Here is a 26,236-nt window from a genome sequence, read left to right as displayed (position 1 = left end):
CAAGCAACAATTAAACTGGTTGAAAAAGACTGTGACGCTCAGCTTCTTGTAGATGGTCAATGGTGTATTTGCAACATGGTGAAGTCCAGGGAGTGGTCAAAGAAGTCAAGAGAGGAGGTAATTTCTCTTCATAAGAAAGGATATGGATATAAGAAAATAGCAAAGACATTACACATTCTAAGAGACACAGTTGGGAGCATAATTCGCAAATTTAAAGCTAAAGGCACAGTGGAGACACTACCTGGGCGTGGCAGAAAGAGGATGCTGTGTGCAACTGCTGTCCGATATTTGAAGCGTACAGTGGTGAAAAACCCCCAGGTAACAGCTGAGGAACTACAACAGGACATTGCAGAGGGGGGAACGCAGGTTTCGTCCCAGACAATAAGGCGCGCACTACGAGATGAAGGCTTCCATGCCAGAACTCCTAGGCGCACCCCACTTCTGACTACCAGGCACAAGAAAAATAGACTCCAGTATGCCAAAAATCATCTAAACAAACCCCGAAGGTTTTGGGAAACTATTCTATGGAGTGATGAGACAAAACTGGAACTCTTTGGGCCTATGAATCAACGTTATGTCTGGAGGAGAAAAAATGAAGCTTACAAAGAGAAGAACACCTTGCCTACTGTTAAGCATGGTGGTGGGTAAATCATGCTCTGGGGCTGTTTCTCTGCCTCAGGTACCGGGAATCTCCAGCGCGTTCAAGACATTATGAATTCTATTTCCTAGCAGGATATATTAGCTGCAAATGTCATGAAGTCAGTGACGAAGCTGAGGCTTGGGAGACGTTGGACCTTCTAACAGGACAACGATCCCAAGCATACCTCCAAATCAACTTCAGAGTGGTTGCAGAAGAAGGGCTGGAAGACTCTGGAGTGGCCTTCACAGTCGCCAGACCTAAATCCTATAGAAAACCTGTGGTGGGACTTGAAGAAGGCAGTTGCAGCACGCAAGCCCAAGAATATGAATGAACTGGAGGCCTTTGCCCAAGAGGAATGGGCTAAAATACCTGTAGATCAGGGGTGCCCATTACGTCGATCGCGAGCTACCAGTCGACCGCGGGGGGTGTGTCAGTCGATCTCCAGCCAGGCTTTTAAAAAAAATGACCTAAAAATTAGTGATCATCAATCTTCACCAAGACGTCACTTAAATGACATTCACGGTACCGGAGGGTCTTGTGAGATGACGCTGGCTGCTGCAAGATCATTATTATGAAAATATGACCGAGAGGAAAGCGAGAAACACTTTTTATTTCAACAGACTCTCGCGCCGTACCTTCCGTCAAAACTCTAAAGGCCGACTGCACATTTCCTATCTTCACAATAAAAGCCCTGCTTCATGCTGCCTGCGCTAACTAAATACAGAGTCTCGGAAAACTGGCGTGCACAAGCGATCCCTCAGAAAGCTGGCGTGCACAAGTTCCGAGACTCTTATTTTGTTAGCGCAGGCAGCATGAAGCAGGGCTTTTATTGTGAAGATAGGAAATGTGCAGTCGGCCTTTAGAGTTTTGACGGAAGGTACGGCGCGAGAGTCTGTTGAAATAAAAAGTGTTTCTCGCCTTCCTCTCTGTCATTTTTTCATAATAATGAACTGGCAGCAGCCAGCGTCATCTCACAAGACCCTCGGGTGCCGTGAATGTCAATCAAGCAAGCTACGGAATTTGCCGCCAAAGTTTTTCTTGTAAAGTGTATGGAAGCTGGATGAATTAGATGCCAAAAACCAACCACTTTCATGTGGTATTGTACAGAAAGGACAACTTTTTTTCTCCTCCATTTGAAAATGTGGGCGTTATCATCATTACTGTCTGATTCCAATCAATGCAAGTCATCAGAATCAGGTAATACACCAACTTATATTCTTGTCTTTGTGTGTTACACATGCTTGTATTATCATTAAACACATTTAACTTGTTTACAAAAATGTCTCTTTCATAAATAAATAAATATAAATGATATATATAAATGAGGTAGATCCCCTCGAGTTGGTCGATTGAAAAGTGGCTCGCCTGCAGAAAAAGTGTGGGCACCCCTGCTGTAGATGCTTGCAAGAAGCTTGTGTCCGCTTATGTATCACCTTTGAAGGATGTCATTACTGCCAAAGGGTGTTCTACTAAGTACTAAAGATGCATGGAACTAGGGGGTTGGATCATTTTGTCAATGAGATATTAAGAAAAATGTCCTTTTTTGGTATTTTGTAAAATACGGTGTTACAATTTAAGTTGCATTTGTCAATTTGACACATCTTTATTTGATATGACTATAAACAAAATACGGAATTGATGTTCAACTTGCTAAAACACCAAAATTGTGTGGGGGTTGAATCATTTTGATCACAACTGTATGTGTACCTAATGTTAAGGCTGCGGATCGTGTAAAAAATAAAATAAAATAAAATAAAGTGCACGGAGAAAACGGTGTGACGTGAAAAAGTGCGCTACAGTACAGATGCATGACACTTGAGCTCAGTCAACACTGCATAGGTGACGTCAATCACAAGCGCGGGTGTTCATTGTGAAGTCTCACTCGGATAAATACCGTATCGAGTTTCCCTTTTTTTTTTTTGTTAGTTTTGTCAGTCGGACACAAAAAGAGACACTACATGGTCATCGGTGGAAAATAAAAAAAACATCTTGTTTTGTCTTACATTTAAGCATTCAGACTTAAACACACCGTTGTCGTAGTAGCAAAATGAAGAATGGTCCAAAAAATATGTACAGAACGTGCATTTGGAAATTTGGAAATGATTATATAAACATAGTCACAGCTTGTTGTCTCCACCCACAAAGTAACCTTAGACCATGCTTGCCAACCTTGAGACCTCCGAATTTGGGAGATGGGGTGTGGGGGGGTTGTATATTATAGCGCCCCGGAAGAGTTAGTGCTGCAAGGGGTTCTGGGTTTTTGTTCTGTTAATAATAATAATAATGGATTAGATTTATATCGCGCTTTTCTATTGTTAGATACTCAAAGCGCTCACAGAGAAGTGGGAACCCATCATTCATTCACACCTGGTGGTGGTAAGCTACATCTGTAGCCAAAGCTGCCCTGGGGTAGACTGACGGAAGCGTGGCTGCCAGTTTGCGCCTACGGCCCCTCCAACCACCACCAATCATTCATTCATTCATCATTCATTCACCAGTGTGAGCGGCACCGGGGGCAAGGGTGAAGTGTCCTGCCCAAGGACACAACGGCAGCGATTTATTTGGGTGTCGATAGGTGGGAAGCGAACCTGCCACCCTCAGGTTTCTGGCACGGCCGCTCTACCCACTACGCCGTGCCGCCCCCTGTTGTGTTTATGTCGTGTTACAGTGCGGATGTTCTCCCGAAATGTAATTGTCATTCTTGTTTGGTGTGGGTTCACAGTGTGGCGCATATTTGTATCAGTGTTAAAGTTTTCTATACGGGCACCCTCAGTGTGACCTGTATGGCTGTTGACCAAATGTGCCTTGCATTCACTTATGTGTGTGTGTTAAAACTCATATATAATGTGACTGTTTGTAAGGAGGAAAAGCGGACATGACGACAGGTTGAAGAGGACGCTAAGGACGCTAAGACACGCCCCCAATATTGTTGTCCGGGTGGAAATCGGGAGAAATCAGGGAGAATGGTTGCCCCGGGAGATTTTCGGGAGGGGCACTGAAATTGGGGATTCTCTCGGGAAAATCAGGAGGGTTGGCAAGTATGCCTTAGACTAGAAGGATCTCCTACCCAAGTCTGACATACCCCTGTCAAAAATGTAGAACAGTGCCATCCATCCGTTATTTTTGTTTATCCAGGGTTTGGTCGCAGGGGCAACAGCCTATGAAGTTGGAAATGACACTTGCAATATATGCTGAAAAGTCTGAATCTTGTGGCTGGAGAAACAAATCTCGCATACGGACCTTTGGCAGGGACCACAGCAACACAAAAAGGCCCAAAAAAAGACTAAGGCGAGGCGAAAATGGCTCATGATAAAAAATTATAATGAATAAAAACCTAAAATGAGGTCAGCGACACAAAAACTGAACAGTCCTGCAAAGCTGTCTCAGCCCCAGAACCACTTTTCCAGGTTGTTGACCGTCTTGTACTCCCTGTGCCTGCGCAGGTAATCACAAGCCAGGCACGTGTGCTCGGCCCAGAACAACGCTTTTTTCACTTTAAAGTGCCGCCGCCACTCAAAGTACCTGAGGTACATATCCTCGTTTTTGTCCAGGAGCAGCAGGTAGTCGGCCAGCTCCTTGGGCGACGAGAAGTCGTCCACGTGGATGAAGGCGTCCCCTTGGACGAAGTTCTCGTAGTTCTGTCGCGACGGGCCCAGCACCACGGGCACCGTCCCCACGGAAAGTGGGTTGTAGAGTTTCTCTGTGATGTAGTCCTTGTGGATGGAGTTCTCGAAAGCCAGGTAGAACTTACAGCTGGCCATGGTGGGGAAGTAGTCCTGGTCCGAGATGTACTCCCCGAAGGCTTGTCCGTAGGCGTGGACCTCGATGTGTTTGTATAGCTCGTTGTAATACTTGACCCGCACATGCTCTTGGTTCCAGTTGCTCACGATCCAGCAGATCAGCTTGTTTTTGCTGGGCGGGACGAAGTCTTCCTCGCCCTCGGCAGCCACGATGGACCCGTAAGGCACTTCAATGTCGGCATCCCGGCGGTAGTTGAGGGTTAGGTTGAACAGATTCTCAATGCCGGACAGCTGAGAAGAGTGAGACGGAGACTCCAAATTCATCCAGATCCACTTTTGAAAAGACGGACGCTGCAGCGGCGGCATATTGGACAAGTCCGAGCAGATGTCCCGGTGATGGATGAGGACGCCGTCCGACTTGTTGTAGAGGTTCCTGTCAGCCGTGATAAAGCAGCCCTCCATGTTGAAGAGCGAGCCGCACACGTTCAGGTCGTAGGTCTGTCCGAAGGGCCAGAGCCAGATGAGCACCGTGGTGACATTTTTATCGCTCTTGGCGTAGAAAATGCCTTTGACCCGCTCGGTGGACGCCGTTGACTCGACGGGACCCGATAGCCAACGGGTGGATGGTTTAAAATACATCAAAAACAAAGTCACAAAGCATCCCAGGATGAAGGTGGCAAGAAGAAGGGGTCGTAGGATTCTGTGAACGGATGCAGATGACATGCTCTGTCCTGGGGAGACACAAGGACAATGTCACAGGACTCATCATGCTTGCTTGGTATTCACACTGCATATTCCAGCTAGGATTTTTGGTTACCTTTTTTCTGTGTAACTCTAGTGAAAAAGGCACTGACACGGAATTAAAGGGTTGAAGTCAACCCCAGAATTTCCTAGCTTCTTTGGCGGTATTCACAGTGGAAGACTATAAAGACATTCCACCAGGACCGGGATGTGACATTTAACAACTTAGAGAGCAATTGTCAGTGTCCCACAAACACAGTGGCGCCTCGGTTTTCATAGGACCCATACTATAAGTATGATTCTAAGGGTATCGAATCGATGGAAAGTGGACTGTTGCATTGTCTTAGAACAGGGGTAGGGAACCTATGGCTCTCGAGCCAGATGTGGCTCTTTTGATGACTGCACCTGGCTCTCGGATAAATCCTAACTGACGTTGCTTAACACGATAAGTAATTCATAATTCCGCCGGTAATCACAGTGTTGAAAATTACGTTCAAAATGTAAAACATTCTCATGTATTTTAATCCATCCATCCGTTTCTATCGCACCTGTTCAAGAAGTCGCATTAATGGTCCAAAGTATTTTATTTACTATTGGTTAGCTTCAGAATAACAAAGTAATCAAAAAGAATAAGAGACTTATTATACTCTAAAAATGTTGGTCTTACTTAAAAATACATGCATTTAGTTGGTGTAATCAGGGAAAGTCCAAATAAAACAGGAGGCGTAGAATTCTGTACAAGGGTGCAGGTCTCATTGAGCTAAATTGAATCCTGTCTCTGTTTAATTCCTTGCTTCTTGTCTGTTTAATAGATGTCATCAGTGTTTGAACCTGACAGTTGCATTCTGTGTTAAAAAATATCATACGGCTGTCACGGAAATACATTTTAAAATATTTAGCTTTCACGGCTTTCTCAGCCAAAAAGGTTCCCGACCCCTGTCTTAGAACATGTTTCTCTTCTCATCCAAGCAGTCTTAATTAGTTCAAACAGACTTCGGTAGGGGAGATCTAGTTAAGATCTGAAGCCTAGAGACTTCTGCCACCCCTGGAATCACACCTGTTTTAGTATTCCATTCAATTGCATCATTGGTCAAGGGGACAACTCAAACCTAAACGTGCCTGGGTCCTTGTGTTATTTGTTACTGGCTAAAACAACAAACATAGGTGCCCCCTTGACCATTGATTGATTGATTGATTGATTGATTGATACTTTTATTAGTAGATTGAACAGTTCAGTACATATTCCGTACAATTGACCACTAAATGGTAACACCCGAATACGTTTTTCAACTTGTTTAAGTCGGGGTCCACGTTAATCAATTCATGATACAACTGATTGAAATACTAATAGGGCTGATTAAAGGAGTGGTATTTGAGTGTCTAGAATGGATAAACCGGATATTCACAGTTTCCTATGGCAAAATATAGCTTTGGGTTTCAGACAAATCGGTTTTCAACTGACCCTTTGGATAGGATTATTAACAAAAACCGAGGTACAACTGTATATTATGTGTCACTCGTCGCTTTGGCTCTAATTATGCCATACTCACATCCGTCTCGTCGTGTGAAAGCGCGAAGCTCTACTTGGCTCAGTGTGACGGTTCAATGTTGGGAAGAAACCGAACAAGAGCTTTGGTCAGTACTAGAGGTCATTGAATCGTTACGTTGTAAATATCGTTACACAGAAAGGTTTGACTGAAATAAAACCAGAGTGGTGAGGGATTTTTTTAATGGTACTATTGGCATCTCTCTACAAAACATGGAACATCCTAAACCAAGATTTTGGGGCTTGTTAAGGGGGTCATAGGACAGTTGAATGGAAGACTGAACAGCAATAAAACAACTCTTAAAATTTAGTAGTGAGCTTTCCAACTGTCTGTCTACAATACCAAAAATGTACAATATAGGGAAGGGTTTCTCCTTCATGGGAACATTGAAGCCGCTACACCTTAAAAAATAAGTGTTTTTAACGTGAAAACAAATATGCATTGTAGTCTCCAGAATAAGTAAAGAATTTGACGCTATTTTTAACTTTCATTGCCAATCTTATGCTAACAACCAGCCTCAATTGCATCAGGTATTCCCTCCCGTACAAAAACTTTTGTCTCCGCGCTTCCCCAGAGACTTGACAGCACTTCCTCATTCTCGGCCAATCGACTCTCAGGCAGGGTCAGCGTTTTTTTTTGGTATCATAGCAACAATGAACATCCAATCAAAACCACACCCAGGTCGTTACAGTATCAATGGATATATATATCCTATTATTGTTAGACTCAGACTTAGACTTAAACTCAGACAAACTTTATTGATCCACAAGGGAAATTGTTCAACACAGTAGCTTAGTTTCAATGGATGGAAAGGACAAGGCAGGTATTAAGTAGACAAATAAGTTCAGGGGTCGGCAACCTTTACCACTCAAAGAGCCATTTTGACCCGTTTCACAAAATATAGAAAACTATGGGAGCCACAAGACTCTTTTGAAATTTTAAATGAAATAACACAACGTACAAAGTTTTTTTTTTGCTTTGTGCTATGTATTAACCAGGGGTCTCAGGCACGCGGCCCGTACCTTAATATGAAAATTGAATATTAGCGCGGCCCGCGAGTTTTATTTGAATGACGCTTGACAACATCACATTTGCCAACCAATTCAATTTTTCCGGGAGACTACAGAGTTTCAGAGCATCCATTATCTCGACTGTCTGCTGATTTTCACCCAAAAAACAAAAAGAAGGGCGTGCTATGTTGACAATGCGTTTAGTGCCCTCTATAACCGTAACAAACAGCTTACCGGCCCATTTATATGTTGTATGAGGCTTCTGCAGACACACATAAGCGACTGCAAGGCATACTTGTTCAGCAGCCATACAGGTCACACTGAGGGTTGTGATATAAACAACTTTAGCACTCTTACTAATATGCGCCGCACTGTGAAACCACACCAAACAAGAATACTAACCCATTTATGTCACCACCTGCTGCCACCTAGTGGTTTGTATTCAGTTTCCTTTGTTGGTGCAGTTTACCTTGTGAGCTCAATCCAGTTCTCTTTCCCCTGCAGTTCCCGTCTCTCTCGTGGGTGGAGCTGCGAGACCTGCACAGCTGTTTCTAATTCTGATTGAGGATATTTAACCTGCACTTTGGTTAGCTGGATGGCACTTGGCGATTCAACCCCTGTGGCTTCACTCCGAGACCTCCCTTGCATTTTGCTACGCTTGTTTCTGATTGCTCCTGGTGCCATCCAGCCTGTGTCTTAGTTTGTAGTTGCACGTCTTGCAAACTCCTGCCTAAGTTTAGTTCAGAATGGATAGCTTTTGTTGTTTTTGCCACGAAGCCCTTTTTGAGTTTACCTTTTTGCTTGTTCTCTCCTTTTAGGAGCACCCTTAGTTGTAAGTACGTTCTACTGAGTAAAGAGACTGTTTTACTCCCCTTTTGTGTGTCTGCATCCTTGGGTTCCTCGCCATACAAACCGTGACAATTTCGGGAGAACATCCGCACTGTAACACGACATAAACACAACAGACCAAATACCCAGAACCCCATGTATCCCAAACTTTTCCGGGCTACATTATACACCACCAAACCCCGCCCACCTCAACCGACGCACGGGGGGGGGGGGGGGGGGGGGTGCATAATGTAGCCCAGAAGAGTTAGGAATGCATGGGATTCTGGGTATTTGTTCTGTTGTGTTTATGTTGTGTTACGGTGCGGATGTTCTCCCGAAATGTGTTTGTCATTCTTGTTTGGTGTGGGTTCACAGTGTGGCGCATATAAGTAAGAGTGTTAAAGTTGTTTATATCACAACCCTCAGTGTAACCTGTATGGCTGTTGAACAAGTATGCCTTGCAGTCGCTTGCGCGTTGAGTCAGCAGCCGCATACTAGATGTGGCCGGCCGGCACTCAGATAGCATAGTATTAAAGCTATCGAGAGGACGTTTAAGGCATTGCCATCACGGCACGCCCTCAATATTGTTATCCGGGTGAAAATCTAAGAATGTTATCCTGGGGAGATTTCTGGAGAGGCACTGAAATCCGGAAAACCTCCCGGCTAAATGGGGGTGTCGGCAAGTACGCAGCTGAGCCACATCAGAGTGATCCAAGAGCCGCGGGTTGCCGACCCCTGTTCTATTTGTACACATAGGCTCTTTTTGTTCTATTCGATTGTCTGGAAGTCTATGATATTCCGAGACGTTACATAAACACACATCATGCATGTCAGTAGACATAAAAAAGGATGACACAGTAAAAGTACTCACCTGCCTAATAACTGTGCACACAGTGTTTCATCTAATAATTCCCTTTGGAAAAACCGGCGACATGAAACCAGTCATGATTTCCTCTCACTAACCCTGGAGGATTGTGACCTGCAGAGGGCAAAGGCACAAAGAGAAAGAAAAAGTCATTAATGGAAGCAAGGCCAGGGTATCTGCAGGTTTCAGCAAGTCAAATGTAAGACTTTTTAAGACCTTTTTAATGCCACCTTGAATGAAATTTAAGACGGAAAAAAATAATAAAAAAAATCTATAAATATAAGCGATGGTTGGGGGATCCCACTGTACTACAACCTCAATGACAATCAGTCAAGTTTACTTTGTGTATGTTTATTAATAAAACAAACTGATAAGCACCACTCTGCCAAACAGCTTATCAAAAATCTTGAGAGATCCAAAAACTGTGACATCCAAAACAAACAAACCAACACCAACGCCAGTAAAAACATAATAACCGAGGTGAGGGGTAAAAATAAATTACATTTGGTCAATAATAGTGCAATAATAGTGCAAAACAGTATCACAACATCAACAACAAAACACCGAACACACACTCAAATGAGCCTCAGTTGAGCTTCAGCTGGCTGTTCTCATTCACGAGTTCTGCCTCTATTGAGCTGAAATCACTCACTTTTACTCAAAGACGTGCCCCGAAAAAAAAAATGAAAAAAAAACTGGCCTGACAATTTCCGACCATGAGTACTGAATTTAAGACCATCCATCCATCCATCCATCTTTTTCCGCTTATCCGAGGTCGGGTCGCGGGGGCAACAGCCTAAGCAGGAAGCCCAGACTTCCCTCTCCCCAGCCACTTCGTCTAGCTCTTCCCCGGGGGATCCCGAGGCGTTCCCAGGCCAGCCGGAGACATAGTCTTCCCAACGTGTCCTGGGTCTTCCCCTTGGCCTCCTACCGGTTGGACGTGCCCTAAACACCTCCCTAGGGAGGCGTTCGGGTGGCATCCTGACCAGATGCCCGAACCACCTCATCTGGCTCCTCTCGATGTGGAGGAGCAGCGGCTTTACTTTGAGTTCCTCCCGGATGGCAGAGCTTCTCACCCTATCTCTAAGGGAGAGCCCCGCCACACGGCGGAGGAAACTCATTTCGGTCGCTTGTACCCGTGATCTTATCCTTTCGGTCATGACCCAAAGCTCATGACCATAGGTGAGGATGGGAACGTAGATCGACCAGTAAATTGAGAGCTTTGCCTTCCGGCTCAGCTCCTTCTTCACCACAACGGATCGGTACAACGTCCGCATTACTGAAGACGCCGCACCGATCCGCCTGTCGATCTCACGATCCACTCTTCCCCCACTCGTGAACAAGACTCCTAGGTACTTGAACTCCTCCACTTGGGGCAGGGTCTCCTCCCCAACCCGGAGATGGCACTCCACCCTTTTCCGGGAGAGAACCATGGACTCGGATTTGGAGGTGCTGATTCTCATTCCGCCCGCTCCACACTCGGCTGCGAACCGATCCAGTGAGAGCTGAAGATCCCGGCCAGATGAAGCCATCAGGACCACATCGTCTGCAAAAAGCAGAGACCTAATCCCGTGGCCACCAAACCGGAACCCCTCAACGCCTTGACTGTGCCTAGAAATTCTGTCCATAAAAGTTATGAACAGACTTTATGACTTATGAGTTTTCAACAAACTTGAAGTGTTTATTCCAGAGGATTATTTGTGATTTGCACGTTTTCACAAAGTGCTTGTTTTATTTTTGGCCAAAGTAACCCAACGTAAACAACCTGGAGTTGTCTTTATTTTGAAGTTATCATGCCATGATTTTACCATTCCAGCCCACTTGGGAATCGATTTTCCTTCATGCAGTGTTAATTTTGTTGATGAAAAATTTTCGCCATAGCTATCGTCAACGACCTTTTTTTTTTCTGACTAAAACGAGACAATAACTAAATAAAAAATAATTTACGTGGACTAAGACGACGACGAGGTGTATTTACATATCCGTCGACGAATAAAAACGAGACGAAAATGTCTGCCAGAGACCAGATCCAATCGGAACTCATTTCGTTAGGAAGAGGCTGGAGGAGTTGGGAAGTCAAGTGAATTGTGAAGTGAATTATATTTATATAGCGCTTTTCTCTAGTGACTCAAAGCGCTTTACATAGTGAAACCCAATATCTAAGTAACATTTAAACCAGTGTGGGTGGCACTGGGAGCAGGTGGGTAAAGTGTCTTGCCCAAGGACACAACGACAGTGACTAGGATGGCGGAAGCGGGAATCGAACCTGCAACCCTCAAGTTGCTGGCACGGCCACTCTACCAACCGAGCTATACCGGTTGGAAGAGAAGCAATCAGAGCGACGTGGTAAAGAAGTTACCTAAACGTCAACGCCGGGGGGGAAGAGGAGAGAGGACATATGGGAAAATTTTATTTTTGACTATTTAATAATACAACTTTAACATTTGACAACCAAATAATAAAACGAGGAGACTCTGTAAAAAAATCTGGGTATTATCTTCGACCCAACTCTCTCCTTTAAGTCACACATTAAAAGCGTTACTAAAACGGCCTTCTTTCATCTCCGTAATATCGCTAAAATTCGCTCCATTTTGTCCACTAAAGACGCCGAGATCATTATCCATGCGTTTGTTACGTCTCGCCTCGACTACTGTAACGTATTATTTTCGGGTCTCCCCATGTCTAGCATTAAAATATTACAGTTGGTACAAAATGCGGCTGCTAGACTTTTGACAAGAACAAGAAAGTTTGATCACATTACGCCTGTACTGGCTCACCTGCACTGGCTTCCTGTGCACTTAAGATGTGACTTTAAGGTTTTACTACTTACGTATAAAATACTACACGGTCTAGCTCCATCCTATCTTGCCGATTGTATTGTACCATATGTCCCGGCAAGAAATCTGCGTTCAAAGGACTCCGGCTTATTAGTGATTCCTAAAGCCCAAAAAAAGTCTGCGGGCTACAGAGCGTTTTCCGTTCGGGCTCCAGTACTCTGGAATGCCCTCCCGGTAACAGTTCGAGATGCCACCTCAGTAGAAACATTTAAGTCTCACCTTAAAACTCATCTGTATACTCTAGCCTTTAAGTAGACTCCCTTTTTAGACCAGTTGATCTGCCGCTTCTTTTCTTTTTTTTCCTATGTCCCCCCCCTCCCTTGTGGAGGGGGTCCGGTCCGATGACCATGGATGAAGTACTGGTTGTCCAGAGTCGAGACCCAGGATGGACCGCTCGTCGGGACCCAGGATGGACGGCTCGCCTGTGTATCGGTTGGGGACATCTCTACGCTGCTGATCCGCCTCCGCTTGGGATGGTTTCCTGTGGATGGGACTCTCGCTGCTGTCTTGGATCCGCTTTGAACTGAACTCTCGCGGCTGTGTTGGACCCACTATGGATTGAACTTTCACAGTATCATGTTAGACCCGCTCGACATCCATTGCTTTCGGTCCCCTAGAGGGGGGGTTGCCCACATCTGAGGTCCTCTCCAAGGTTTCTCATAGTCAGTATTGTCACTGGCGTCCCACTGGGTGTGAGTTTTCCTTGCCCTTATGTGGGTTCTTCCGAGGATGTCGTAGTCGTAGTGGTTTGTACAGTCCTTTGAGACATTTGTGATTTAGGGCTATATAAATATATATTTGTGATTTAGGGCTATATAAATAAACATTGATTGATTGATTGATTAAATAAGCTTTGCTTCTTCCTACTCCTTTTCGGACATGATGTGATTTGAGGTGATATATTTAATGGTCTATTAAATTAAATATTAATTAAAAAAATATTATTCATATGAAACTTTAGGATTACTGAGTTGGAAATGGCAAGATATTTGAAGAATATTTGAATGCTAAAATAAATCCAGTTGTTGGTGACGGGTTTACAACAGCGACCCCCAGCGTGCAGAAGGAGAAATACAAGCGGCCAGCACTTGTACTCCATCAAAGCAAAGATGGCGGAGGGGTTGCCCACATTTGAGGTCCTCTCCAAGGTTTCTCATAGTCAGCATTGTCACTGGCGTCCCACTGGATGTGAATTCTCCCTGCCCACTGGGTGTGAGTTTTCCTTGGCCTTTTGTGGGTTCTTCCGAGGATGTCGTAGTCGTAATGGTTTGTGCAGCCCTTTGAGACATTTGTGATTTAGGGCTATATAAATAAACATTGATTGATTGATTGATGGTCGAAGATAACAAGACGCAGTGTAAGAAATGCAGCGCCAGGATTACGGGGAAAAACACAACAAACTTGAAGCGACATTTACAGTCGAAACACCCCGAAATCCACACACAGGTAAACATTTTCCACAACATACAAGTCACTCAACGTTTATTACACGGCTTACTCGTGAAATACTAAACTTGAGACGTGATTTTCATCAAAATACGACTTGTATCGGTGAATTTTCCGCTGTTTTGCTTTGACTTTCAGAAATTGAAGGGAAAGTTGACATATTACCCTTTAGTCGACTAAATCTACTGTAGTTTTCGTCGACTGTAATCTCATGATATTTCGTCAACTAAAACTAAAACAATTTAAATAACTAAATTATGACTAAAACTAAATTACATTCTAATCAATCAATCAATCAATGTTTACTTATATAGCCCTAAATCACTAGTGTCTCAAAGGGCTGCACAAACCACCACGACATCCTCGGTAGGCCCACATAAGGGCAAAGAAAACTCACACCCAGTGGGACGTCGGTGACAATGATGACTATGAGAACCTTGGAGAGGAGGAAAGCAATGGATGTCGAGCGGGTCTAACATGACACAGTCGCGAGAGTCCAGTCCAAAGCGGATCCAACACAGCAGCGAGAGTCCCGTTCACAGCGGAGCCAGCAGGAAACCATCCCAAGCGGAGGCGGATCAGCAGCGCAGAGATGTCTCCAGCCGATACACAGGCAAGCAGTACATGGCCACCGGATCGGACCGGACCCCCTCCACAAGGGAGAGTTCTAGTCAAAAGACTATGACTAAAACTAAATCAAATTTTGCTGTCAAAATTAACACTGCCTCCACGCGGCCCCTGAGCTCAAATGAGTTTGACGCCCCTGATTTATAGAATTCATATGTTTATAAATCTGACTGTGATGAAGTCAGTGCCTCACCAGCCATGAACCTCGCCGCACGTCACTGCCCCTGACGTAGAGCGACGTGCACCAGGTGCCGCTCGCTCGTCCTGCATATCACCACGTCACCCGGTGCCTAAAAGACCCCTTTTTTCCACCCTGGAACCAGATCCCTGCATGGCAAGGCCCTTTAAAGGCTTAGGGCAGGGGTGTCAAACTCAAATACAGAGTGGGCCAAAACATAAAACTGAACGAAGCCGCGGGCCGAGGTTGAACAAATTAACGCTTTAATCGGGACCCAAACAAGTTTTGCATTGAATATTGAGCAAGCAAGGCTTATATAACTTTATGGTGACGTGCAAAATCGAGTTTAAAATAATAATAATTAAAAAATATCAATGGCATATCAAATTAAATAAAAATACAAACTGAATGCCTCTTTTTCGGCGGCGGGTTTGAGTTGGGGCGGGGTTTGGTGTATATTGTAGCGTCCCGAAAGAGTTAGTGATGCAAGGGGTTCTGGGTATTTGTTCGGTTGTGTTTATGTTGTGTTTATGTTGTGTTACGGTGTGGATGTTCTCCCAAAAAGTGTTTGTCATTCTTGTTTGTTGTGGTTTCACTGTGTGGCGTATATTTGTAACCAAGTAGACCTTGCATACAATTGTGTGTGTGTGTATGAGCCGCATATTGTGTGTTGGATCCGCTTTGGACTGGACTCTTGCGACTGTGTTGGATCCATTATGGATTGAACTTTCACAGTATCATGTTAGACCTGCTCGACATCCATTGCTTTCCTCCTCTCCAAGGTTCTCATAGTCATCATTGTCACCGACGTCCCACTGGGTGTGAGTTTTCCTTGCCCTTATGTGGGCCTACTGAGGATGTCGTAGTGGTTTGTGCAGCACTTTGAGACACTAGTGATTTAAGGCTATATAAGTAAACATTGATTGATTGATTGATTGATTGATATATTATGTGGGCCGGCACGCTCTTTGTATGGAGGAAAAGCGGACGTGGCGACATGCAGAGAACGCCAAAGGCAGAGCTTTTACCATTGGGTGTGAGTTTTTCCTTGCCCTTATGTGGGCTCTACCGTGGGCTCTACCGCGGTTTCTGCAGCCCTTTGAGACACTTGTGATTTAGGGCTATATAAATAAACATTGATTGATGCTAACATTAGCATGACAGTGTTAAAGTTGTTTATACGGCCACCCTCAGTGTGACCTGTCTGGGTTTTGACCAAGTATGCCTTGCATACACTTGTAGGCCTTTAAGTCGGGGTGGGCGGGGACGGGGGGCGGGGTTAAGGGGAGTAGGAGTATATTTATAGCTAGAATTCAGTGAAATTCAAGTATTTCTGATATATATTTATAAGAAATAAACGGTTTCAAAATGAGCGCAAAAAGCTGGCACTTTAACGTTAGCATGCTAGCATGCTAACATAAACATGCATACAGTTAGCATGTTTCAAATACCAGGTTATATGACTGTAAGTTGCATGTGGTCTGATTAGGGGAAAAAACTTAGAATTAGCTAAAAAGGTAGCATGTTCATATTAGTATGCTGACATGCTAACAATAGCATGATAGCAGTTAACAAGTGTCACACACAAAGTTATATGACTCAAGGGTACACAGTTGCAAAGTGAGCGCAAAAACTATCACTTTAATGTTAGCCTGCTAACATAAACATGCATACAGTTAGCATGTTTCAAATACCAAGTTATATGACTCTAAGGTACATGCGGTCTAATTAGGGGAAAAAAACTTAGAATCAGCTAAAAAGGTAGCATGTTCATATTAGTATGCTAAAATGCTAACAATAGTATGATAGCAGTTAACAAGTGTCACACACAAAGTTATATGACTCAAGGGTACACAGTTGCAAAGTGAGCGCAAAAACTATCACTTTAATGTTAGCCTGCTAACATAAACATGCATACAGTTAGCATGTTTCAAATACCAAGTTATATGACTCTAAGGTGCATGCGGTCTAATTAGGGAAAAAAAACTTAGAATTAGCTAAAAAGGTAGCATGTTCATTTTAGTATGCTAGCATGCTAGGGGGGAGGGGGGTTGCCCACATATGCAGTCCTCTCCAAGGTTTCTCATAGTCATCATTGTCACTGTCACTGGCGTATCATTGGGTGTGAGTTTTTCCTTGCCCTTATGTGGGCTCTACCGTGGTTTCTGCAGCCCTTTGAGACACTTGTGATTTAGGGCTATATAAATAAACATTGATTGATCGATTGATGCTAACATTAGCATGACAGTGTTAAAGTTGTTTATACGGCCATTCTCAGTGTGACCTGTATGGCTTTTGACCAAGTATGCCTTGCATACACTTGTAGGCCTTTAAGTCGGGGTGGGCGGGGACGGGGGGCGGGGTTAAGGGGAGTAGGAGTATATTTATAGCTAGAATTCACTGAAATTCAAGTATTTCTTACATATCTATGTGTCAGAAATACCTGAATTTTATAGCTAGAATTCAGTGAAATTCAAGTATTTCTGATATATATTTATAAGAAATAAACGGTTTCAAAATGAGCGCAAAAAGCTGGCACTTTAACGTTAGCATGCTAGCATGCTAATGTAAACATGCATACAGTTAGCATGTTTCAAATACCAGGTTATATGACTGTAAGGTGCATGTGGTCTGATTAGGGGAAAAAACTTAGAATTAGCTGAAAAGGTAGCATGTTCATATTAGTATGCTAACATGCTAACAGTAGCATGATAGCAGTTAACAAGTGTCACACACAAAGTTATATGACTCAAGGGTACACAGGTGCAAAATGAGCGCAAAAACGATCACTTTAATGTTAGCACGCTAACATAAACATGCATACAGTTAGCATGTTTCAAATACCAGGTTATACGACTGTAAGGTGCATGTGGTCTGATTAGGGGAAAAAACTTAGACTTAGCTAAAAAGGTAGCATGTTCATATTAGTATGCTAACATGCTAACAATAGCATGATAGCAGTTAACAAGTGTCACACACAAAGTTATATGACTGAAGGGTACACAGTTGCAAAATGAGCGCAAAAACGATCACTTTAATGTTAGCATGCTAACATAAACATGCATACAGTTAGCATGTTTCAAATACCAAGTTATATGACTGTAAGGTGCATGCGGTCTGATTAGGGGAAAAAACTTAGAATTAGCTAAAAAGGTAGCATGTTCATTTTAGTATGCTAGCATGCTAGGGGGGAGGGGGGGTTGCCCACATATGCAGTCCTCTCCAAGGTTTCTCATAGTCATCATTGTCACTATCACTGACGTATCATTGGGTGTGCATTTTTCCTTGCCCTTATGTGGGCTCTACCGTGGTTTCTGCAGCCCTTTGAGACACTTGTGATTTAGGGCTATATAAATAAACATCGATTGATCGATTGATGCTAACATTAGCATGACAGTGTTAAAGTTGTTTATACGGCCATCCTCAGTGTGACCTGTATGGCTTTTGACCAAGTATGCCTTGCATACACTTGTAGGCCTTTAAGTCGGGGTGGGCGGGGACGGGGGGCGGGGTTAAGGGGAGTAGGAGTATATTTATAGCTAGAATTCACTGAAATTCAAGTATTTCTTACATATCTATGTGTCAGAAATACCTGAATTTTATAGCTAGAATTCAGTGAAATTCAAGTATTTCTGATATATATTTATAAGAAATAAACGGTTTCAAAATGAGCGCAAAAAGCTGGCACTTTAACGTTAGCATGCTAGCATGCTAATGTAAACATGCATACAGTTAGCATGTTTCAAATACCAGGTTATATGACTGTAAGGTGCATGTGGTCTGATTAGGGGAAAAAACTTAGAATTAGCTGAAAAGGTAGCATGTTCATATTAGTATGCTAACATGCTAACAGTAGCATGATAGCAGTTAACAAGTGTCACACACAAAGTTATATGACTCAAGGGTACACAGGTGCAAAATGAGCGCAAAAACGATCACTTTAATGTTAGCACGCTAACATAAACATGCATACAGTTAGCATGTTTCAAATACCAGGTTATACGACTGTAAGGTGCATGTGGTCTGATTAGGGGAAAAAACTTAGACTTAGCTAAAAAGGTAGCATGTTCATATTAGTATGCTAACATGCTAACAATAGCATGATAGCAGTTAACAAGTGTCACACACAAAGTTATATGACTGAAGGGTACACAGTTGCAAAATGAGCGCAAAAACGATCACTTTAATGTTAGCATGCTAACATAAACATGCATACAGTTAGCATGTTTCAAATACCAAGTTATATGACTGTAAGGTGCATGCGGTCTGATTAGGGGAAAAAACTTAGAATTAGCTAAAAAGGTAGCATGTTCATTTTAGTATGCTAGCATGCTAGGGGGGAGGGGGGGGTTGCCCACATATGCAGTCCTCTCCAAGGTTTCTCATAGTCATCATTGTCCCTATCACTGACGTATCATTGGGTGTGCATTTTTCCTTGCCCTTATGTGGGCTCTACCGTGGTTTCTGCAGCCCTTTGAGACACTTGTGATTTAGGGCTATATAAATAAACATCGATTGATCGATTGATGCTAACATTAGCATGACAGTGTTAAAGTTGTTTATACGGCCATCCTCAGTGTGACCTGTATGGCTTTTGACCAAGTATGCCTTGAAAATCGGGGAGGGTTGACGAGTATGAGTATTAGTGGTGAATGCGGTGTTACAGCGGCGGGCCAGCTCTAATGTTAATTTGATATTGCCTCAAGGGCAATATCTACGCAGGGGCAAGAGGGGGCAGAGCCCCTTTAAATAAAAGTCTTGCCCCCTCAAATCAAAATTTGAGAAAGCAAATTTTAATAAACTCACAAAATGACTACATTACAAGTTGACAAAATGATCTGCGCTAGCGGAAAAATCCGCCAAAAAAGGGACACACACGATATAGTAGTGTTGGCTTCCCTTTCATCCCTCCTTGCGCTGTGCGTGTATTCAACATTCCACAGGCTGCGCAGCAGACACACACCCGCACACACCCCTCAGCCCTCAGTAAACATCCAATCACTGTTGCAGTATGAAAGTAAAAGAAAAGGAAAAGTTGTCTACATTTATCATATACTTGTTAGGATGGGTGTATTTGTGTAGTCTTATATGTCATAAACACGTTTATCGTCGCGGACTTTCGGTGCTACGGAGTTCCTTTTTTTTTTTTTTTTTTTTTTTTTTTTACAACTTGACGAGAGCAGTGACAGCGGAGGCTCTGAGCAGCAGTGGTTTGGAAGGCAGAGAGCCTCCACTGTCCCTGTAACAAGCTACAAGTCATTTACGATGCTGTTAATGACGGTAAAAATGAAACATAAGGTATATATTCTGCTTAGCAGTCCTCCTCTGCTGTCCTCTGTTCAGAGCGGAGTCCCCTAGCAACCGCCCGTTTTACTTAGCAACGGTCTGGCAATCGACTGCTGGAATTCTTTTGCTGTTGTTTTTCTTGTAAGTCTACATAGACAACTTTTAATGTTTCAATTTACAGAGAAATGAGAGAGTGGAGAGAAAGGAGTTTTTGAGCTGTTAAGTTGCCAACCAACAAAAAAAAATTAAAAAAAATACAAAAAAATATATATATAAAAGAAAAAAATGTTCTTCTGTATATCTGTTCTGTTCTGTATTGTACCGTATGTCCCGGCAAGAAATCTGCGTTCAAAAGACTCCGGCTTATTAGTGATTCCTAGAGCCCAAAGAAAGTCTGCGGGCTATAGAGCGTTTTCCGTTCGGGCTCCAGTACTCTGGATTGCCCTTCCGGTAACAGTTCGAGATGCCACCTCAATAGAAGCATTTAAGTCTCACCTTAAAACTCATTTGTATACTCTAGCCTTTAAATAGACCTCCTTTTTAGACCAGTTGATCTGCCGCTTCTTTTCTTTCTCCTATGTCCCCCCCCTCCCTTGTGGAGGGGGTCCGGTCCGATGACCATGGATGAAGTACTGGCTGTCCAGAGTCGAGACCCAGGATGTACCGCTCGTCGGGACCCAGGATGGACCGCTCGCCTGTATCGGTTGGGGACATCTCTACGCTGCTGATCCGCCTCCGCTTGAGATGGTTTCCTGTGGACGGGACTCTCGCTGCTGTCTTGGATCCGCTTGAACTGAACTCTCGCGGCTGTGTTGGAGCCACTATGGATTGAACTTTCACAGCATCATGTTAGACCCGCTCGACATCCATTGCTTTCGGTCCCCTAGAGGGGGGGGGGGGTTGCCCACATCTGAGGTCCTCTCCAAGGTTTCTCATAGTCAGCATTGCCACTAGCGTCCCACTGGATGTGAATTCTCCCTGCCGACTGGGTGTGAGTTTTCCTTGGCCTTTTGTGGGTTCTTCCGAGGATGTTGTAGTCGTAATGATTTGTGCAGTCCTTTGAGACATTTGTGATTTGGGGCTATATAAATAAACATTGATTGATTGATTGATTTGATAAATTAGTTTGAGATTCTTTTTTATCATTATTCATCAGACTACCTTTCAGTTTTGTAAATATTGACTACTTTGGGTCAAAATTTATTTGAGAGTTAGGCCATCTAGTTCGAATAAATGTTATGTTGTTGGTTGATCAAATCTGGATGAAGGATGTTTTGTTTTATTTTACTCATTCATCCATCCATTTTCTACCGCTTATTCCCTTTTGGGGTCGCGGGGGGCGCTGGCGCCTATCTCAGCTGCAATCGGGCGGAAGGCGGCGTACACCCTGGACAAGTCGCCACCTCACCGCAGGGCCAACAATTTTTATTTTTCAGTTTCCCCCCCCTGAGGGATTGCCACCTTATTGTGGTCAGGGGGTTTGCATGCCTCAGTGGCCGTAAGAGCTTTACCAGCAGAAGCTTAGTCTTCAGGTGGGACCCCCAGGTTGGACAGGTCTGAAGATAGAGGCCTGACAAAGTGCAATCCACTACTCCAGGTTGGGGTTGGACACATAGCTAAAGACCCATTTCAATGGAGAACGCATCGTTACTATAAGCACAGAAAAAAAGTGCTGGAACATGATGCCCCCCTTCACATTTCTGACTGCCCCCTCATATTAGCATGCCTAGAACCGCCCCTGCTCAAGGGCCAAATGAAATTACACGGGCCCGCGGGCCAGAGTTTGACACCCATGGCTTTGGGTATCGATACATTTTACATGCAGGCAAATCCTCTTACGCCTGTGAGCGCCACTCATAAGCTGCTCATCATCCACGCCAAAACAATGAAACGTGCACGTTTGGTGGGTGGAAAGAGGTCAACGTGACTCATGTCATGCAGGGAGTGGGAGTGGGTGTTGTCGAATGCGCGGTGATGTATTTAGGGTGAGTTTGTCCAGAAGAGGCTTTTTTTTTTTTCATGCACCGCATCCACACAGCTGAAGGTCATCTGGCAGCCGCCCGTGATGCCGCAAAAACCTGCTGGAATGCGTGGACGGCGTCGACGGACGGACATCTTGTGCGCAGCGAGCGTCTTTTCGTGCAGTATAATAATTAGTAGGCCAGCAGGTGCGTGCGTGCATATTATGGGTTCACTCACCACCATCTCGACAGGCGCCAATCAAAGGAGGTCCTTCTTCTCATTTCCCCGCGCGGTTTGCGTGGGGAATGGTGCAAAAACGGCCCGTCGTCATGTGAGCTTCCGCAGCAGCACATCCGCACCAGCCCGAAAGCATCGTTGTTTTTTTTTTAATTTATTTATTTAATTTTAATTTTTTTTTTTCCCCCCTCGCTCCTCCTTAGCTGCACCTTTTCCTGCAGGTCACGCCACGGATGCCGAGAGTTCAGGTGTGGGAGAAGAAGACCGGATTCGTGGAAGTTACATGTTCGATCGGTGCATTTTCAGCCTGCCGCTGTGATGCGATGCTGGCTGCCCGCCCAGGCACGCACACCTGCCGGTTCCGCCTTCCGCCACTGGGTGTCGCCAAAGTGCAGAGACGGCACTCTCTCTCACACACACACGCTAGATAAGGGATGCCCATCCATAAATCCATTTCTTACCGCTTATTCCCTCTGGGGTCGCGGGGGGCGCTGGTGCCTATCTCAGCTACAATCGGGCGGAAGGCGGGGTACACCCTGGACAAGTCGCAACCTCATCACAGGGCCAACACAGATAGACAGACAACATTGAAAATAAATGAAATGAAATGAAACAAGTTTATTTCGGACATATAATCAATTAAATCATCCATCCATCCATTTCCTACCGCTTATTCCCTTTCGGGGTGGTGGGGGGCGCTGGCGCCTATCTCAGCTACAATCGGGCGGAAGGCGGGGTACACCCTGGACAAGTCGCCACCTCATCACGGGCCAACACAGATAGACCGACAACATTGAAAATAAATGAAATGAAATGAAACAAGTTTATTTCGGTCATATAATCAATCAAATCATCCGTCCATCCATTTTCTACCGCTTATTCCCTTTCGGGGTGGCGGGGGGCGCTGGCGCCTATCTCAGCTACAATCGGGCGGAAGGCGGAGTACACCCTGGACAAGTCGCTACCTCATCACAGGGCCAACACAGATAGACCGACAACATTGAAAATAAATGAAATGAAATGAAACAAGTTTATTTCGGTCATATAATCACTCAAATCATCCATCCATCCATTTTCTACCGCTTATTCCCTTTCGGGGTCGCGGGGGGCGCTGGCGCCTATCTCAGCTACAATCGGGCGGAAGGCGGGGTACACCCTGGACAAGTCGCCACCTCATCACAGGGCCAACACAGATAGACCGACAACATTGAAAATAAATGAAATGAAATGAAACAAGTTTATTTCGGTCATATAATCAATCAAATCATCCATCCATCCATTTTCTACCGCTTATTCCCTTTCGGGGTGGTGGGGGGCGCTGGCGCCTATCTCAGCTACAATCGGGCGGAAGGCGGGGTACACCCTGGACAAGTCGCCACCTCATCACAGGGCCAACACAGATAGACCGACAACAGTGAAAATAAATGAAATGAAATGAAACAAGTTTATTTCGGTCATATAATCAAACAAATCATCCATCCTCCATTTTTTTACCGCTTATTCCCTTTCGGGGTGGCGGGGGGCGCTGGCGCCTATCTCAGCTACAATCGGGCGGAAGGCGGGGTACACCCTGGACAAGTCGCCACCTCATCGCAGGGCCAACACAGATAGACAGACAACATTCACACTCACATTCACACACTAGGGCCAATTTAGTGTTGCCAATCAACCTATCCCCAGGTGCATGTCTTTGGAGGTGGGAGGAAGCCGGAGTACCCGGAGGGAACCCACGCATTCACGGGGAGAACATGCAAACTCCACACAGAAAGATCCCGAGCCTGGATTTGAACCCAGGACTGCAGGACCTTCGTATTGGGAGGCAGACGCACTAACCCCTCTGCCACCGTGAAGCCCTCAATCAAATTAATCAACCATTTTGTTTGATCAGTTTTCCAGTACATGTTATACATAGTGAAGTGAATTAGTGAATTATATTTATATAGCGCTTTTCTCAAGTGACTCAAAGCGATTTACATTGTGAAACCCAATATCTAAATTACATTTAAAACCAGTGTGGGTGGCTCTGGGAGCAGGTGGGTAAAGTGTCTTGCCCAAGGACACAGCGGCAGTGACTTGGATGGTGCAAGCTGGGATCGAACCTGCAACCCTCAAGTTGCTGGCACGGTCGCTGTACCAACCGAGCTATACCGCCCCTATACATAAACAATTGTACACATTTACACATGAAAGAAAAGAAAAGAAAAAGAATGACCAAAAAAGAAATAGGCTGAAGCCAAATCTTATATTTGCCTATCCTATACCTTCACTGAAGATTAGAATACCTGGAACATCAACGTTAAAAAAAAAAAATCGATGCGATAAAAGTAATTGTTACTATATTTTATAATTTTCGATTATTTCACCTTTCAATGTTTTCTTAAACCGTACCATTCACACACTAGTTCAGTGGTTCTTAACCTGGGTTCGATCGAACCCTAGTGTCAGGCTTTCCCCTGACAGTTTGTCTATATTTTAGTTGTTTCCTCTGCATTTGTCTTCGTTTCCTCTGTGTTTAGTATCTCCTGTCTTTAGTTCCTGTCAAGTGCTCTTATTTTGGTTCAGCTTCCTGATTGTCTCCCTGTGTGCTGTTGTCACCTCATCTGCGGCTGATTGGCACCTGGCCACACCTGTATTCAATCAGCCCGCTCCTATTTGTACCCGCTTTGTCTTCCAGTCAGTGCTGGATCGTTGTCGTTGCTATCGTGTCGTTTTATTGCAGCGTAGCGGTAAACTACATTCGTTTGTTTGTAACTTACTGTTTTTGTTCCCTGCTTCTGTTTTGTTTTCACTCTGCAAGTAACGACTTCTGTTTTCCTGTTTGCAACCCGCTAGCTTCCACGCTAGGCCCTTTTTCGTTTCTTGCAAGCTTCTATGCTAAAGACCCTTAGTTTGTTATCCGCCTCGTGCGCGCTTTGTGTTAGTACCCTTTTGTTTGATTTTGTCGTAGTATCTTTATTTAATCCTGTTTTCTCACTGCATGCCTGCCTCCATCTCTGACACCTAGGGGTTCGGTGAGTCGGCCTCAGGGGTCCGCCACGGAAGTATAGACACATCCGAATTATCGTGTGAATAAAAACTTCTCCCTGTCGGCGTATTATGGATACCCCCAAACAATCCATCCATCCATCCATTTCCTACCGCTTATTCCTTTTCGGGGTCGCGGGGGGTGCTGGCGCCTATCTCAGCTACAATCGGGCAGAAGGCGGGATACACCCTGGATAAGTCGCCACCTCATCGCAGGGTCAACACAGATAGACAGACAACATTCACACTCACATTCACACACTAGGGCCAATTTAGTGTTGCCAATCAACCTATCCCCAGGTGCATGTCTTTGGAGGTGGGAGGAAGCCGGAGTACCCGGAGGGAACCCACGCAGTCACGGGGAGGACATGCAAACTCCACACAGAAAGATCCCGAGCTCGGGATTGAACCCTGACTTCTCAGGACCTTCGTATTGTGAGGCAGACGCACTAACCCCTAATGCCCAGATGAGGGGTGTCAAACTCCTTTTTAGATGGGGGGCCACATAGAGAGAAATCTACTCCCAGGTGGGCCGGCCTGGTAAAAATCACGGCACGATAACTTAAAAATAAAGACAACTTCCGATTGTTTTCTTACCTGTGCCCTGGACCTCTGGCATACTTATTAGCATACTTGCCAACCTTGAGACCTCCGAATTCAGGAGATGGGCAGGGTTTTGATTGATTGAAACTTTTATTAGTAGATTGCACAGTACAGTACATATTCCCTACAATTTCATACAATTGACCACTAAATGGTAACACCAGAATACGTTTTTCAACTTGTTTAAGTCGGGGTCCACTTGTTTAAAAGCCTACTGAAATGAGATTTTCTTATTTAAACGGGGATAGCAGGTCCATTCTATGTGTCATACTTGATCATTTCGCGATATTGCCATATTTTTGCTGAAAGGATTTAGTAGAGAACATCGATGATAAAATTTGCAACTTTTGGTCGCTAATAAAAAAGCCTTGCCTGTACCGGAAGTAGAAGACGATGTGCGCGTGAAATCACGGGTTGTAGGGCTCCTCACATTGTTTACAATCATGGCCACCAGCAGCTAGAGCGATTTGAACCGAGAAAGCGACAATTTCCCCATTAATTTGAGCGAGGATGAAAGATTTGTGGATGAGGAAAGTTAGAGTGAAGCACTAAAAAAAAAGGCGAGTGCAGTGGGAGCGATTCAGATGTTATTGAACACATTTACTAGGATCATTTGGAAAATCCCTTATCTGCTTATTGTGTTACTAGTGTTTTAGTGGGATTAT

General features: G+C 44.4%; 1 protein-coding gene across 1 annotated transcript; it reads right to left on the bottom strand.

Moving 5' to 3' along the window:
• Nucleotides 1–1,625: 1,625 nt before the first annotated feature.
• fut9a (fucosyltransferase 9a) lies at nt 1,626–22,307 on the bottom strand. Its single transcript, XM_061896089.1, has 3 exons — nt 21,945–22,307; nt 9,378–9,485; nt 1,626–5,111 (listed from the first exon to the last, which is right to left on the bottom strand). The coding sequence occupies exon 3, from the start codon at nt 5,101–5,103 to the stop codon at nt 4,024–4,026; it is 1,080 nt and encodes a 359-aa protein (XP_061752073.1). The 5' UTR covers nt 5,104–5,111; nt 9,378–9,485; nt 21,945–22,307; the 3' UTR covers nt 1,626–4,023.
• Nucleotides 22,308–26,236: the final 3,929 nt, after the last annotated feature.

Source organism: Nerophis ophidion, linkage group LG03 (assembly GCF_033978795.1).
Source record: "Nerophis ophidion isolate RoL-2023_Sa linkage group LG03, RoL_Noph_v1.0, whole genome shotgun sequence".
Lineage (NCBI taxonomy): Eukaryota > Metazoa > Chordata > Actinopteri > Syngnathiformes > Syngnathidae > Nerophis > Nerophis ophidion.
This window is presented reverse-complemented; position numbering and strand designations above follow the sequence as displayed.

What these genes read in the sequence shown, in the direction of transcription:
- fut9a (XM_061896089.1), bottom strand. Translation starts at nt 5,103, where the DNA reads ATGTCATCTGCATCCGTTCACAGAATCCTACGACCCCTTCTTCTTGCC.